Genomic DNA, 17,366 nt, shown 5'->3' with positions numbered 1-17,366 from the left:
CCAAAGTTCTCGGCTCACGTCTTCATCTGCCTCTTAGACCCCAAGGGAGTGGATCTCGCCCTGGGGGAGGACGACTTGTTTGATGGCCCAATGGTCTCGTGTCCAGCCAAGTCCTGAGCAGGTGATGGGTCCCTAACAGCATGGCATTTCCTGACTGTGACTCCCCTGGAGCTGGGGCTGCTGGGGGTAGAGGGTGGGGTGGGCCTCTAAAGGCAACCTTGGCTGGGGGTGGGCTGTCTCTGGGCTGGAAGTATGGGGGCTCTGCCTGGGTGCACCCACAGGCATATGACTGAAGATAGGGGCAGTAAAGCCTCCAAAGCAGGGCTTATTCTTAGCACTGGGCTTATTCTTAGCCCTGGGCCCCACGGTCACCATGGGGGGGCTCTGGCCAGGAAGGCCCCAGTATGGCGGGCCATTCTTCCCACTCTGCTGTGTGTGGCTCTCCGGGCTCCCCTTCTTTCCGTTGAAATACTGAGAGCTGCAAAGGGGCAGCTGAGATAGAGGAGAGATGCTCTGCACCCAACGCCCTGAGGTTCTGCCAAGACACCCGGCCTGCAGGGGGCTGTGCTCGATCCACCAACAGTGGAGCAGCGAGGCCGGCTGTTGGCCCCAGCACTGGGCACGGCCTGGGGCACGCAGGTGTCAGCTGCAGAGCCAGGGGCAGGGGCTGGGCCAGATGGGAATGCAGCTGAGGTGGCAGCCAAGGCCGGCTGGGTGTGGGTATGGGTGCCCATGGGGAAGTTGGCGGGTGGAGCTGGGGGGCCTGGAGCAGAGGTTGGGTCCCGGGTTAGGGCTGGAGCTGCCGGAATTCCATAGTGTGGAGAGTGGTCCCAGGCGGGGGCTCCGAGCTGCTGTACATCAGGGGGCCCGGCGATGGGCTGGGCAGGGGCTCCGGTGTGAGAGGAGCCGCTGAACCCGAGTCCAGGCAAGCTGGTGCTGACTCTCACAGGGGCCGCGCTGTCCCTGGGGGGTGTCTGCAGGGCCTGGGAAGATGGGAAGAGGCTCCCGCTGGAGCCAGGGGGAGACCGGAAGAGGGGAGACTGGGCGGGTGGAATGGTGTCCATGGGGGTGACCTCAGTGTCAGAAGAGGGGTGGGGAGCTGGGTCTCCAGTTGTGCAGGGTGAAGGTCTGGTTTGGTGAGCAGACGGGATGAGTTGGTTGGTGGGGGGCAGGGATCGAGAGTCAGATATGGGAGGGCGGCTCTGGGGGGTGAAGACAGGAGAGTCCAGGCACATGGGTGTGGAGGACCCCATGCCCGAGGAGCCGGGCTCTGCAGGGAAGGCCGGTCTGGCATCCTCCGCAGCCGGGCCCCACGCCGGGGGCTGGGAAGGGCCTCCTCCTCCTGCCGCGTTCGTAAGAGGCCCCCAGACGGGCTTCTGCTGGAAGCCGGGAAGCCAAGCCGCACCCGGGGCCGGAGCCAGGCTTCCCGTCGCACCCGCCGCGCCTGGCGCGGGGGCCGAAGCAGGGGCGGAGGGGCCTGGAGGCCAAGCAGACAGGCCCGCGCTGCCCGATCCTGGGGAAAAAGCGCAGGTGGGCAAGGTGAACCGGGCGGGGGCCCGTGAGTGGGAAGGAGGGCCCGGGAGAGGCTGGGACCGGGGGGAGAGGGGCCCGGGGGAGCCGTGCCGCCCCCCTGACCAGGGATGCGCAGAGGAGGCCCCTCCAGCAGACGCCCGGGTGTCCACTGGCGCTGGGGAGGCCGACTCCCTCTGGTCTCTCTCGGGCCGAGGAGCCCTGCCGGGGGCCGGAGGGTCGGCGGGCGCGGGGAAGGGACGGCAGGGCTGCGGGGCCGGGGTCTCAGCCCGCAGCGCGCTGTTGATGCGCCGGAACGCCGCTGCTTTCTCCGCGTCCAGGTCTTCGGCGGTGACTCGGAAACCCAGCTCAGGGGGTGGGGGCAGCCTCAGCGGCTCCCCTTGCCTGCGCGGCAGCAGAGGAAACCTGCGTCTTCCCGGCCTGGGACTGTCCGACGTAGGGGCGCCGTTCTCCCAGGTTCGTTTCTGCCCCCTGGTTGCCTCCGCGGCCTCGTCAGGCCGGCTGTTGCTCTGGGAAGCCACCCGGGCGGCACAGGGCGGCGGCGGGCCCCCCTCGCTCGCTTTCCTCGAGGACCTCCGGGGCAGCCCTCGCGGGATGCCGGGGCCCGTCCTTCTCCGCCCTGGAGGGAACCTCGGGTGGAGCTGTAGGAACTCGCGATGGCGTTTCTTTGGGGGCAGGAGCTCACACAAGAGGTCTGGAGTTTCTTGGTGGATCTGTCTACTGAGTTCTTGGCGTGGAGGTTTCTCCGCAGAGGCCTGGGCCTGGGCACGAAGGCAGAGAGGCCTCCCTGGACCCCCAGGGGCTTAAATGTTGATCGTGCACCCCGAGAGCCATCGGGGCCCCGTTTCTGATGGTCCTTCCCTGTGGATGCGGGGTCTTCCTCCTGCTGGGCCATGCCCTTCCCGCTCTCTCCCTGGGCCCTCCTCACCATCTTCTCTGTGCAGGAGCCCGGGGCGCACCTCAGTGTGGTGGGCGGCACGGGGGTGACCTGCTGCTGGCACCCGCCACACACAGTGACTGTGCCCACTGCGGACGCCGAGCCGCGGCGCCTCGTGGAGATGCGAGCGCCCAGCACCGCCTTCCTCTGATGGCATTGCCTGCAGAAGGAGGTGAGGGCTCCCAGGAAGGAGCGCAGGGTGTGCGGAATAATAGAACACCGCCTCAGGGACGCTGTGACAAAGCGCAGATGCAGAGTCACCGGGTACTTGTGGGCTGGCTTGCGGGTGGACAGCGGGGCCACAGCTGGGTGACCTGGGCCGGCCACGGAATATCGGTGGGTGCGGGGATCGGGCTGCGGGCGGCCGAGCCCTCCCGGCAGGTGCTGGCCCCCCACAGCCTGGGGTGGGGGTGAGGGCCAGGGCCTGCCCAGGTAACTGCCCATAGGGCACGTGGGTGGGTGGTCGGCGCTTGGATAGAGAACTGGGCTCAGAGTGGCTACCAACTCGGCCGGAGGCGAAGCAAGCACTGCTTGGCACGTTGCTGGGACGCAGCTCTAGAACCTGTGAGCAAAGAATGTGGCGCGCGCGCTGGGTGCAAAAGGTGCTGGAAGGATAGCGCATGCGCAGAGGACAAGTGAGGCCGGGTGGTGCGCAGGTGACGGTGCGCTCCCAGACAGTCTGGGAAACTCCTGGGGTCTGAGGGTTGGAAGTGTTTGCCTTGAGGGCGATGAGCTCCTTGGCAGGACAGCTGGCCCTTCTCTCCTGCCTGGGCCCCCAGACCTGTCGGGGGTCTCCACGCAACTAAGGGGAGCAGGGTTCCTGGCTATGGGCCCTCACTCCCAGGGTGGCAGCTTTGGCATCAGCGCCTGTACATCCCCCTGCCTTTAATTCTAGCAGCAATGGAGGGGGAGAGCCGCTAAAAGCAGAAGTGACCGCCTCACCCAGATCCTGCTGGGGTGACCCCCTGAGGCAGCCGCCAGGGCAGGCAGAGAGGGCCATACTTACTCCACTACCCGTAAACCCACTCCTAGGCAATTAACTCGGGGAAAAACTTGTAATGAAAGTATGGGAATGTTTTAGCTAACTTATCCACAACTCCTAAACACAGGACTATTAAGATTGTCCACTTTTTCTTGAATTTGTCATTTTTCAGTTGTTCTCAGAACAATACTGTGTATACACATTGTCTTACAGTCAAGAGTTAATATTTTACCAATTAAATAAAATGCATAAGACTTACGTTCATATCGATTAGTTTACTTGGCACTCTTTTTTTATAGTTGTCATATGTGTCACCTTTATAAGATTTGAATGCCACCTTCTGAGACTGTGATATCCTTTTTTCATTCAAAAGTCATACAGGGAATTTCCCTGGTGATCCAGTGGTTAGGACTCACTGCATTCACTGCCTGGGGCCGGAAGTCTATCTCTGGTAAAGAAACTTAATCCCTCAAGCTGAGTGGTGAGACCAAAAGAAAAAAGAAAAGTCATACATATATTATTAAATAAGAGGATAATTTATCCAGATACTTATTTCAGTTGCCCTTTCTTTGTTCTTGAAGTTTCAGACTTTCTTGTGTTATTTGACTTCAGCCTGAAAATGTTCCTTTCATGCATTTTTATAGCAAATTGGTAAAGAATTCTCTTAGTTTTCTATTGTCTCCGTCAGCCATCATTTTGAGTTTTGTTTGGCTTTCAATCTGCAAGGGTATCTTTGCTTTAAGGATATAATATCCTGATGGTATCTTTTCAACACTTTAAAGAAGATGTTATTCCATTCTTTTTTGGCCTCTATGTTCTCTGATGAAAAGTCACAGTCCTTCAAGTTGGTATTCTCTGATGTGTAACAGGTCATTTTCCTTGACTGTGTTCAAGATTACTCTTCACATTTGCTTCTTTCTTATCAGATTGATTGTGTCAGGGTGAGGTTTTCTGCACTTAGATCTGTGTCTCTAAATCAGTGACGTTTTCATCCATTCTTTTCCTCATATATTTTATTCTGTACCTTTCCTTTAGACCCTCCAATGGCACAAAATTAGAGCTTCCAGTATTGTTTCACACATCTCTGAGACAATGTTCGTTCACTCCTTTTGCCTCTTTGTTTTTCAGATTGTGCCGTTTCCATCGATTCATAGGTTTTCTGAATCTTTCCACTGTTTTCTCCGTTCCATTATTCAGTCCATCCAGTGAATGTTTGATTTTGCATGTTAAGTTCTAAAATTTCCATTTGCTTTTTTTCTTTTTTGGTAGTTTTTACTTCTCTGTGAAGAACTTGTTCCTTTCCATTAATTTCAAGAGGATTTAACCTCACTGAGTGTGGTTATAACCCACGAAGCAGATGCTTCAATCTGCTAATTCCTTCTCAGGGCTGAGTCTGTTGATTGCCTTTTCCCCTTGAGAACTGGTCAGCTTTTCCTAGTTCTTTGGATGCTCTGTTGTGGGATTTTGGTTGGTACCCTGGGCAGTTTGCTTATTATAAGACTCTGGTTCCTATTAACATCCTCTGTAGATCATTACTTTCTCTGCTGTTTCTATGAAGAAGCCTATGAATCTGTGTTCCAGCAGATATTGTGCCTCGTCCTCTGTGTTGTTCCAGCCTGGGTGCCGTTTCTAGGATGTTGTGTCCACGTGGCACATGTACCATCAGGTGTTGTTGACCTGGGAGCTGACTGGCAGTTCATAGTATAGTTCACTTCTCCAAGCCTCCGCTCTGCCTCGTTGGGAGAGGCATAAGGCTTTGTCTGTACATAAGGCTCGGGGAGGCCTAGGACCTGTGCTGGTTCATACATAGGCCCTCTCTAACCCTCTCCTCTTCAGGATTCTACCCACATTGTCAGGCTTCAAGGGCTCCTCTTACAAGTTCCTCAAAGTGTTTTCAGCCTCCAAGCTGTCTTGCAGTTCCACGTGGCCAGGTTGACCTTTAAGGTGAAACAGCAAGAGAAAAGAAAGGAAAATAACAAGCATTTCCCACCCTCACCCCACCACTCTTCAGAAAACAGGAGCCTCTTTAACCTGTTCCTTTGCCCAGAGATGCAGGTCATCTCTCAGGGTTTAGGTGCCTCTGTCATCACTGAAGTTGCAGGGGAGATGTGATAACCAGGGAGGAAAAAAAATTGATGGGGATGACCTCCCTCACTCCTCGTTATGTAAGTCTCACACTTTTTCACTCTTCTGGCTGAAAAGAAGGGGTGGATCCCAGAGTTTTAACTTTCAAGCTGCTATTGGACATCACCTGCTTTGGGTAAGCTAGGAGACAAGAGACAGGAAAAAAACACCATAATCCCCTAACAGGCTGGTATTCAGCTTTGGACTTCCAGGCCGCATCTGCCTGTTAGTGTTTACGTCATAATGTTGCCAGTGAATGTTTCTTTGTCCTCTTGTCTTGAATTTCACCTGTAATCTGCATAAGAGAGGTTGTTGTATGAGGCTTCCTCTGTCTTGGCCCAACCAGAAGTCTGCTGTTACTTTTAAAATAAATGTATTTAAGTTGTCGCATATGGCAAGGTATCCTCTTCTTTTGGGGCTGAATAATAATTCCATTCTGTATGTATGCCACATTTTCTTTATCCATCCATTCTTTATCCATTCGTATCCATGTCCATTCAATGGACATGAAGTCGTTTCCACACCTTGGCTCTTGTGGCTAACGCTGCCATAAAAATGGGAATGCAGATATCTCTCTGAGATCCTGGTTTCGATTCTTTTGGATACAGGCCCAGAAGTGAGATGGCTCCATTGTGCCAAGTGGAGCAAGCCAATCACAGAAGGATACAAGTTGCAAGATTCCACTTTCATGAAGTATCTGAAATAGTCAAACTCAACTCCAGTTGATAACACTGAATCGGATCATTGGCATTTGCTGAGTGAGAAGAACTTAAATGTTTTCACCCCCTCTCCCACCCAAAAGGTAAATATGTGAGGTGCCAGGTGTGTTATCTTGGTGGGGGAAGTCCTTTCACAGTGCATCAAACAATCGTGTCGCTGAACAAGGGCTGGCTGCCCGATGCACAAAGAAGCAAATACTATAGTATTGGGTTTTGAGGAAAGAGAGAGCTTTATTGTGAGGTTGATCCGAGTGAGACAGGAGGCAAGGCTCTGGAATCTGTCTCCTTGATCCAGGGTTTGGGGCAAAATTTAAGGACTTAAGGGAGTTTCAAACTTGGAAGCTGATTGGCTAGCCTTGAATCACTCCATAGAACCGACTCCTGCACCTGGAAGGCAGCTCTTCCTTCCTGAAGTGCTCCTTCCTCTGTAAAGGACTGCGGTGACAAGCTTTCTTTAGGTTCTGAAAGCCTAAGAATCTGATTTGTTCCAGAGACATGGATTCCTGTCTTGCATGTGCACAGGGCTGTCTCTATAAAATGTCTCAAGGTTTGATTAGTCAGCCTATGCCGTGCTAAGTCACTTCAGTCATGTCTGACTCCATGAAACCCCATGCACTGTAGCCATCCAGGCTTCTCTGTCCATGGGATTCTTCAGGCAAGAATACTGAAATGGGTTGCCGTGCCCTCATCCAGGGGATCTTCCTGACCCACACACAGATCAAACCTGCATCTCTTAAATTTCCTGCATTGGCAGGCAGGTTCTTTACTACTAGAGTTACCTGGGAAGCCCAAATCAACCTATATAAAGAGGCACAACCAGTTTAAGTTGGTCAATATTTTTTCAATCATATTGTAAATAACTCACAATTTTGTTGATCAGTGATATCCAATAAAGCTGAAGAAAGATTCGCCCCCCAAAAAAACCCCAGAAAAAAAGTCAAATTTATACACACACAGAGTAGAATGATGATTGGCAGAAGCTAGGGGTAGAGGAAATAGGCATAAATTCCCAGTTCAGCAAATGAATACGTTCTAGAGATCTGCTGTACAACATGTAACAATACTGTATTGTGCATTTAAAAGTTTAAGAGGTGAGATTTCATGTTAAGTGTTTTTAACACAATAAAAAATTTAGGCAATTTCTAGCTTGGAATTCTTAGGAATCACAGAACGCTTAGGAATGTAATGTACTATGCTAAATACTCAACTTGATAATGAGGTAATTTCCAAGAAATAAAAATTAGGATTGTTTGACAATAGAATATTACATATTCACTCCATGTGCACTCTGATAAAAAATGTATTTATAAATGCATGTGAAAGAAAATGTTTCATAGTAATTTTTAAATATGATCATGGTACATTAAAATATATTAGTGCTTACCTGTGAACACTAAGGTCACTTGATTTGTAATGTTCTATATTAAATTCTATACTTTTGTGACTAAAAGCATTACTTGGGTAATTAAAAGGATGAAGTGATTTTGGCTGTTGATCCGCTACTAATTCCTGCTTAACCTTAACTCAGGAGCTGGATTCTGTGACCCAAGGAAACAGAATAATATAAAAAAGAATGTGCCCGATGGTGGAAGTGATTAAAGTACAGCAGGAGTGTCTTTGCAAAAGCTGCTGTTGGTCCCAGAAGACTCTCACCTAGCTATGTGACACAGGGCAAATCAGTTCACCTACATCTCTGAGTTACAGGGATGTGGTGATAATTAAAAGGTGACTGGGCACAGTGAAAACTTGGAAATCGTGGGTCCTCGGTAAAGTCATTGCCCTGCTCCTTTATCCTTTGGAATTACTGTATTAGTAAAATTTATACTTGACAGTATTTTTCAGTTCAGTTCAGTCGCTCAGTAGTGTCTGACTCTTTATGATCCCATGGACTGCAGCACACCAGGCTTCCCTGTCCATCACCAACTCCCAGAACTTGCTCAAACTCATGTCCATGAAGTTGGTGATGCCATCCAACCATCTCATCCTCTGTCGTCCCCTTCTCCTCCTGCCTTCAATCTTTCCCAGCATCAGGGTCTTTTCCAATGAGTCAGTTCTTCGCATCAGCTGGTCAAAGTACTTGAGCTTCAGCTTCAGCATCAGTCCTTCCAATGAATATTCAGGACTGATTTCCTTTAGGATTGACTGCTTTGATCTCCTTGCAGTCCAAGGGACTCTCAAGAGTCTTCTCCAACAGTGCAGTTGAAAAGCATCAGTTCTTCATTGCTCAGCTTTCTTTATGGTCCATCTCTCACATCCATACATGACTACTGGAAAAACCATAGCTTTCAGTAGATGGACCTGTGTTGGCAAAGTAATGTCTCTGCTTTTTAATATGCTGTCTAAATCGGTCATAGCTTTTCTTCCAAGGAGTAAGCATCTTTTAATTTCATGGCTGCAATCACCATCTGCAGAGATTTTGGAGCCCAAGAAAATACATTCTGTCTGTGTTTCCACTGTTTCCTCATCTATTTTCCATGAAGTGATGGGACTGGTTGCCATGATCTTTCTTTTTTGAATGTTGTGTTTTAAGCCAGCTTTTTCACTTTCATCAAGAGGCTCTTCAGTTCCTCTTCATCTGCATATCTGAGGTTATTGGTATTTCTCAATAACCTCAGGTTCCAGTAATTTTGGTTCCAGCTTGTGCTTCATCCAGCCTGGCATTTTGAGTAATGTACTCTGCATGTAAGTTAAGTGAACAGAGTGATGACAATATACAGCCTTGACGTCCTCCTTTCCCAGTTTAGAACCAGTCTGTCATTCCATGCCCAGGTCTAACTGTTGCTTCCTGACCTGCATACAGATTTCTCAGGAGGCAGGTCAGGTGGCCTGGTATTCCCATCTCTTTCAGAATTTTCCAGTTTTTTTGTGATCCACACAAAGGTTTTAGCATAATCAGTGAAGCAGAAGTAGATGTTTTTCTGGAATCCTCTTGCTTTTTCTATGATCCAGCAGATGTTGGCAATTTGATCTCTGGTTCCTCTGCCTTTTCTAAATCAAGCTTGAACATCTGAAAGTTCCCAGTTCACATACTGTTGAAGCCTAGCTTGGAGAATTTTGAGCATTATTTTGCTAACGTGTGAGATGAGTGCAGTTGTGTGGTAGTTTAAACATTCTTTGGCATTGCCTTTGTTTGGGATTGGAATGAAAACTGACCTTTTCTAGTCCTGTGGCCACTGCTGAGTTTTCCAGATTTGTTGGCCTATTCAGTGCAGCACTTTCACAGCATCATCTTTCAGGATTTGAAATAGCTCAACTGGAATTCCATCACCTCCACTAGCTTTGTTCGTAGTGGTGCTTCACAGTAACTGTAGTTTAGATACTCTTTTCCTTTGATCTTTATAATTTGATTAATGCATCTTCCTATGGCAACCCACTCCAGTGTTCTTGCCTGGAGAATCCCAGGGACGGGGGAGCCTGGTGGGCTGCCGTCTCTGGGGTCGCACAGAGTCGGACACAACTGAAGCGACTTAGCAGTAGCAGCAGCAGCATTACAGATTTAGAGTTTTCGAAGTCTGATTGTATATTTACCTTTACCCCAGTATGTTATATACTTTCATACTTTTTCATGTTGCTGATTAACTGTCTTTTCATTTCAGCTTGAAGAACCCAACGTTTCTTTCAAGACAGATCTAATGGTGATGAACTCCCTCAGCTTTTGTCTGCCTAGAAAAATATTTCTCCTTCATATCTGAAGGATTACTTTGATGATAGAGTATTTTGGGTTGGCATATTTTTTCTTTCAACATGTGGAATATGTCATTTTACTCTCCCCTGGCCTATAGGGTTTCTGTTGAGAAATCTGATAGTCTAATGAGGGTTCCTTTGTAGGTTAAAATCTTTTCTCACCTGCCTTAGAATTCTTTATCCTTTGATTTTCTACAATTTCATTATAATGTGTCTTAGAGAAGGTCTCTTTTGCATTGAGATGGTGGGATGATCTTTTAGCTTCATGAACTTGGATGTTATTGAGATTAACCTGGTCTAGAGTCAACTTAAGTGCTTTGGAACTTCCCTATTAGTCTAGTAGTTAAGACTTAAGACTCCTCACTCCCAGTGCAAGGGGGGTTTGATCCCTGGTTGGGAAACTGGATCGCACATGCTGCAACTGAGAGTCTGAACACCAAAACTAAAGATCCTGCATGCTGTAACTAAGTCCCAGAATGGGCAAAATAAATAATTATTAAAAAATAAATTCAAGTTAGAGTGTTTTCATTTTAGGATGTTAGAGGTAATCCCCATGGTAAACACAAAATAGCTGTGAAATATACACAAAAGGAAGTGAGAAAGTAATTTAAATATTTAACTGTAAGGAATCAGCTAAACACAAAAAGGATAGGAATGCAGGAAATGAGAGGTAAAAATGCTTTGGGCATATAGAAAGCAAATAGCACAATAGCAGAAATACTAAGCCTTTTCTTAGTAATTGTGAATGGATTAAACTCTCCAATCAAAATACAGAAATTGGCAGAATAGGGAAGAACATATAATCCAACTATATGCTGTCTATAAGAGACTCACTTAAGATTCAAAGACATAGACAGTTTGAAAGTTAAAGGATGGAAAAATGAATTAAAAAAAAAAAAAACTCAATGAGAAAACCCAGATAGTAACCCAAAGAGAGCAAGAGCATCTATGCCAATATCAGACAGAATAGACTTTGAGTTACAAATGGATCAAAGACTTAAATGTAAGGGCTAAACTGTACCAATTTCTGAAGAAAAAGGGAGATAAATCTTCATTCTTGGATTTGGCTATGAACTCTTAAATATGATAGCAAAAGCACAAACAACAAAAGGAAAAATAAATAGGACTTTATAAAAATTAAAATCCTTTGTGTTTCAAAGAACACCATCAAGGAAGATAGAATACAGCCTTTAGAATGAAAGAAAATATTTGCAAATCATGTCTGTTAAAGTCTAGCACTCATAGTATGTAAAGAACACTGGCTAGTCAGCAATAAAATGCCAAGCTTCCCTGGTGGCTCAATGGTAAAGAATCCGCCTGCCAATGCAGGGCACATGGGTTCGATCCCTGATCCAGGAAGACCCCACATGCTGTGGGGCCACTAAGCCTACGCACCGCAACTATTAAGCCTGTGCTTTAGAGCCAGGGAATCACAACTACTGAGCCCACGTGCCACAGCCTCTGAAGCCCGAGCCCCCTGTGCTGGGCAACAAGAGAAGCCACCACAATGAAAAGCCCACCCACCACAACCAGAGAGTAGCCCCTGCTTGCTCTGCAACTCGTGAAAGCCCACATGCAACAAAAACAAAAACTGCCAACCAAGTGTGAAAAATGAAAGAAGCTGCACAGATACTCCTCGAAAGAAGAGACACAAATTGTCAATAATCACAGGAAAACAGCTCAAAGTTATTAGTCAAAATTACACAAACTGGAACTACAGTGAGATACCACTTCATACCCATTAGTATGGATACAGTTTGTTTTTTTTTTTTAAGTGTTGGAAATAATGTGGGTAAATGGGTACCTTCAAACATTGCCGGTACAAATATAAAAAAGAAAATAGTTCGGCAGTTCCTCAAAAAGTTAAACACAGAGATACCAAATGCCCCAGAAATTCCACTCCTAGGTATATGTCCAGGAGAAATAAAAGCATATGTTCGTGCAAAAGCTTGTACATGAGTGTTATAGTATCCCTATTTGTAATAGTAAAAAAGTGGAAACAATCCAACTATCCATCACCTGATACATGGAAAAACAAAATGTGTTATATCCATACAATATTATTCAGCCACACCCATAGAGACAGGACCAGAGCTGAGGTGAAAGGGGTAGAGACAGCGAGAATGACTGATACCACAGGGTTTCTTTTGGGGATGATGAGAATGTACTGGAATTAGGGGTGTTGGTTGCAAAACCTCAAGATAAAAAGCCACCAGATAGTACAGTTTTAAAAAGTGTGAATTTATGGAATGTTAATTATATCTCAATAAAGAAACTATAACAACATTTTTATAGTTTGTCTCTCAACATGGTACATGAGTAAGATACAGTCTTTATTCTTGATCAGTTTCACAATGAAATTCCCACAGTGACTTCAATGGAGTGGCTTGTATGAGGTGATGGATATTTGAGACTCAACCCTTTGGAACTAAATGCTCATTTAGGGCTGTTGAATGCCAGTATATATTCTTCATACCCATGATATTTATTCAATCCAGGTATGTATCCTTGCTTTGAATCCACTGTCTTTTTCTCTTCATTTGCTTGAAACAGGGTCCTGGGAAATTCATTCACAATGGTGAGAGTTTGTTGACATCTTCCTGGCAAAAGTCTTAACTTGTTTCCAGGACACACTTTAGATCTTATCATTAACTGTCCCAGGGAGCCCCCTAAATCAAAGTAGGGCTTACGAAGATGGACCTTATATTTTAGTGTGCACTTAAAATACCCAACAGGCTGATTGCACGGGAAAAATCACTTTAGATGAGACAATACAAAGTCAGCACAACATACTGAGAGTATAGGTGCTGGTGCCTGAAGGCCTGAAGTCATATCCCATTTGAAAGTCCCAGGTACCTAGGAAGGTTGACTACTTACACTGTCTGTTTCTCAGTTCCCTGGTCTGTGATGTGGAAATATTAGTAGGACCTGCTTATTTGCGTTATGTTCTAAAATTAGTAAATGCTGAGCCTGAAGAAAAAATGATAAGATACTTCCTAAGTGCTACCCACATAAGTGATCAAGTATTAAGTGTCTGGAAGTAAAAGCAGAATGTCTCCAGAAAGGGCACCTAGGAGGCTACAAATAGGACAGAACATACTTATTTACATTGATTGTAGAGCTTGTGAAAAGAATATTATTTCTCAGAGTGCGCTGTGGGGTGCACAGAGTAGGGGACTGTGACCCATATTTTATGGTTCAGGAGACTGAAATTTAGAGAGACTGAGTAACTTGCCCAGAGTCACAACACTCATGAGTGATGGGTCTGAAGCAAGACAGGGAGATGATTCCCTGGGGATGGAGATTCCTGAACCCCTGGACACGAGATCGTGCCCTGGATACACAAACCAAGATCTCTCCTCACTCCCTTCCCACGTCCTCCTGCCTAAGGATGCTGCAGGAAGACAGCTAGTACCCAGAGGAGATGCCTGGCCCAGGAGAATGGCTCAAATCTCAGCCCAACTCCTGACTCAATCCCTGAGCCCAAATACACTGCCTTTCCCCCAAATGAAGACCCCCTGATGGACCTTGAGATCAGAACATGCATCTTGCCCCCGCCCCCCTCAGCACATGATTCTGTCCGCTGCTGCTTTGCAGTGAGACTTCCTGGTGGTCAGGTGACCACCCTGAATGACCAGTAGCCTGCTTGACTCGAACTGGCTCAGAACCCAGGACATTCTAAACCGACTGCCCACACGACAGTTGCACAGAGAATTCGCATCATCTTCAACTGACCAAACCTGGACGAGGAGCAGTGGCTCCTCACTAGCTGGGAACGGGATCTCCCGGGCTGGTGGTGTTTGGGGGGCTTAATGAATGAAGTCTGTGGGCCCCAGCGCCTCACTGACTAAAGCCTGGACTAAGGCCTGGTTGAGGGCGGGCAGTGGCTGAACTGGTTCTGAGTGGGCACCATCTCTGCCCAGTCCTCGCTCACCCAGATCCAGGCTCTGCTGTATCCACTACAGCCTTTACTCTTGAATCTACTCATTGGTGTTACGCCCACAGTACCTTCAATGGAGTGGTTAGTGGGGGTGGCACATGTCTGCCCCTACCTGTGGTTTGGTCAGAAGTGAATTCTGATGTGTCTGAACCACGGCTGGGAATGGTGAACAGACCATCTTGACCACACATGATATTCTTGTGCGTCCAGTGTCTGAATCCCTTGTGGTCCTTTTCTTTGGGTTAACCGGGCCACAATCCTGGAAAATACGTTCAAAGCAGAACTGTTGACATAGTCCTGGGAGAAGACCATGGGGAAATATCAATTCATTCCCAGGTCCCACTTCTGTTCCCCTTGATCGCCAGCTGCCTAGGGGAGTCAGCTGAATCAAAGTTGCGGCTGGGGAGAGGAATGTTACAATGTGGTGTGCAGTTAATACACTCCAGACTATTCAGCGCTGATCGCACTGGAACATGACTTTATTCCGATGAGATAATATAGAAAGGGCGCACAGCACAGTGACTGGGGGTGTGGGGGCTGGTGCCTGATGGTCTGGGTTCAAATACCAGGCGACACGTGAACCTGGGAAGGTTACTTAACCTCTCTGTCCTCAGTTCCCTGTTCTGTGATATGGAAATGTTAATGGGCCCACTTATTGGTATTACATGATGCTTAATATAAAAAGTAAGGTAGACTCTGAAGAAAAATGACTGGTCCTTCATAGGTGCTACCTAAGTGTTCAGAAATTAAATGTCTGGAAGAATAAACAAGAAACATAGAAGTGCTGCCTCCTGGATGCCACGGGGCAGAGGATGAGGGGAGGTTATGGGTGTGATGCTTTGCAGCTTGTGAAGAGTTTATCTGTTATCTCCTGTGATCCCCACATCAGCTGTGGGGTCAGGGAGGAAACACTCAGGGCAGGTGCTGTGATCCATATATACATGGCACTAAAATGTCTAGATTTTCAGTGACTTTCCCAGAGTCTCAAAGCTGATGACAGATGGGTGTGGGACATGAATGTAGCTGGTTCCCTGGGGACAGAATCTCTGAACCCCTAAATCCTCTAGATGGTGCCCTGGACCCTGGAGCCCAGGACTCTGCTCCCTTCGGCCCCTCAATCCTCCTGCCCCATGGTTGCTCCGAGGACAAGAGGGGTCTTAGCCAACAGGAGGGCACCTGCCTGACCCAGCTTGACCCTCCTTGACATGTTGATCCCTGACCCCAAAGCCGTCTAATATTCTGGAAAGAATTTCCTTGAAAGATCAGGCCCTCCACACCTCTGTCACTAAATGCTCATTCCTGTAACCTGATGGCATTGTCCCTTCATGCTGGGCTCCCCCACCTGTTCGGGCACCACTCGCCGGGGTCCAGCCCCGGTGGATCTAAGGAATTCGAAGCGGGGATGGAGTTGGAGTCTGGGAAAAGACTATTTAATTAGAAATATAAAGAGATTAGGAAAGAATAGTGTAGTAGGAAAATTAGTGGAGAAAAGAGGCTGAATAACTTGGTTTACGTGGAAAACTAATAAAACCTTCAGACAAGATGTTTGCACCATCTACATTAGGCCACTGGCGCCCACTTGAATAGTGGAGGGTGCCCTGCCTTGGGCTCCCTCTCGCATGGATCTTAGAAGCCAGGGCAAGTAAGTAGATTTGGCGAGCCTCCAAGCTCCAGATGGGAATTCAGCCGGAAAAGGGGAGAAAAGAACCACATGGGAGAGCCCAGCATCGGTGTAAGACTCACAACTTTATTTTCAAAAGCAGCTTATATACCCCAAGTTGTACATAAAGAAATAATGGAATATGCAGAGTTATGCAGGGGCAGCAGTCCTGACCCTCATTGAGACCAGGCTTTCTTTTTGCATACCTTCCCGTATACAAAAGATCTCAGGTGGTTTACATTATCTTCTGGCCAAGAGGCCTGTTAACATTTTTATGGCTCTCTTCCTAGATAAATGTCTATCAACCAGAAAAACTCTTTTTTTCCCTAGAAGAGTTTTTTCTTTACTCTGCATCACCCTCAAAGTACTAAATAAAGTTATATTCCTGTAGAACAAAGGTGCAGTGGGTTATAACAAATAAAGTACTTAACTCAAAGATCTAATGTTGCTAATACCAGGGCTACCTGTTTTTTCTATATACCAACTATATCTACAAATAAAAGATATGAAAATTTGGCAACAAGTATTGGCTCAACAAATGAAACCTTTAATCAGTCCTATTCTAATGATTTTGACTCCTCGGAAGCCCTTACATTCCTAGAATGTTTTAAGCTTCCTGTGCCTCTTGCGGTTGGGAGGCTGCAAACAATCACATGTGCAGCTGTAAGAGTCTGGCAGGCAGGCTAGAAAGCCATCAGAGGGGTTTTTGGATTGAAATACTCTTATTATGCCCAGGAGATTTATTATCTAAAAGCTCTAAATTAACTTTTTCCAGAAAAAGGTGGTGGTGGGACAGCCCCCTGTTAATGTCAGAAGAGTAGGTGGAAAGCATAACACAGTAAAGCAGGCAGACTCTGGTTTTGGGGGATGGATGCTCAGGAAATTACAGGGGGAACTCCTGAAGCCTGATCACGCCCTTGTGTTTTGTCAGGCTTCCTTCCTCATGACCTTTGCCATGGGTGGGATTCCTCACGCCGGCTCCTGGCACCGTCGTTCTCCCAGGCAGCACCCAAACACCCAGCAGTCCTGTCCACATCAACCAATGGAAATCCTGCCAGGAAGTCCCAGCTTCCTTCCTTTCTGAAGACCTCTGGATTCAGACTGCTAATATTTGGCTTTGGATTTTGACATCAACATTCAGGACCATTTGGCCTGTGATTTTCTTTGTCTGATGCTGTTGTCTTTGTCTACTAATGTCTATTGCTGGGGTTGAGACAGTATTCTCCTGGTTCGATAAAGGCAGTATTAGGTGTATTCTCTCTATATCTGTTCTCTGGAAGAGTGTGTTAGGAGATGGGCATCAACTTCCATTTAAATGTTTGGTAGAAATCAGAGCTAGCCATCTGGGCCTGAAGTCTGTTTTGCGGATTTTTTTTTTTTCTTTTTTGCATTTCTTTCAACAGAAGCTTATTTGGTATATTGTACAGGGCACAGATCTTAAGTATAGACCTTTATGGTTTCTTGGAAATATAAGCACATCTGTCCAACACCCAGTTCAGTACACAGGATATCCCCAGCATGCTGGCAGCCCTCTGAAGAAGGGAAGTAGAGGACTTGCTAACTTAACAGGTTATAAGAATGAAAATCAGTTATCCGTGCATACTGCAAGCACAATGATTTACACACAGTTAGCTCAAAATTAGTGTGGCAGCACACCTGGAAAGTAGTGGAGGGAGCTGGAGGGCTGGGAGAATCCAATGCCTTTGGGACTTCTGCTGTGGATGTCTGAGGTCAGGGTTAGGAAGCTGTGGGAGGAGCTTGTCAGAAGCACCTGGGCTTTTACAGAGGAA

General features: G+C 47.2%; 1 protein-coding gene across 2 annotated transcripts; it reads left to right on the top strand.

The window, feature by feature from the left end:
- Window positions 1-1,250: 1,250 nt before the first annotated feature.
- LOC114118900 (collagen alpha-1(I) chain-like) lies at window positions 1,251-10,484 on the top strand. Of its 2 annotated transcripts, XM_042234737.2 has the most exons (5): window positions 1,251-1,530; window positions 1,851-1,986; window positions 2,475-2,639; window positions 6,182-6,375; window positions 9,889-10,484. In XM_042234737.2, exons 1-4 carry the CDS (start codon window positions 1,252-1,254, stop codon window positions 6,277-6,279), a joined length of 678 nt encoding a protein of 225 aa, XP_042090671.1. In that variant the 5' UTR covers window position 1,251; the 3' UTR covers window positions 6,280-6,375; window positions 9,889-10,484. The 2 variants fall into 2 exon arrangements, 1 of the variants encoding a protein (XP_042090671.1); XR_003591988.3 differs by lacking the exon at window positions 2,475-2,639 and having other exon boundaries at window positions 1,432-1,530.
- The last annotated feature ends 6,882 nt before the right edge of the window (window positions 10,485-17,366 follow it).

This window comes from Ovis aries, chromosome 17, assembly GCF_016772045.2.
Source record: "Ovis aries strain OAR_USU_Benz2616 breed Rambouillet chromosome 17, ARS-UI_Ramb_v3.0, whole genome shotgun sequence".
NCBI classification, from domain to species: Eukaryota; Metazoa; Chordata; class Mammalia; order Artiodactyla; family Bovidae; genus Ovis; species Ovis aries.
Note: the sequence above shows the minus strand (reverse complement) of the source record. Positions and strands in the feature narration are given on the sequence as shown.

Bases quoted from the DNA above. Each gene is read 5' to 3' on its own strand.
- LOC114118900 (XM_042234737.2), top strand. From the start codon at position 1,252: ATGCCCGAGGAGCCGGGCTCTGCAGGGAAGGCCGGTCTGGCATCCTCC. The intron at 1,531-1,850 runs GTGGGCAAGGTG...CTCCGCGTCCAG, and splicing joins ATCCTGGGGAAAAAGCGCAG to GTCTTCGGCGGTGACTCGGA. The intron at 1,987-2,474 runs GTTCGTTTCTGC...TTCTCTGTGCAG, and splicing joins TAGGGGCGCCGTTCTCCCAG to GAGCCCGGGGCGCACCTCAG.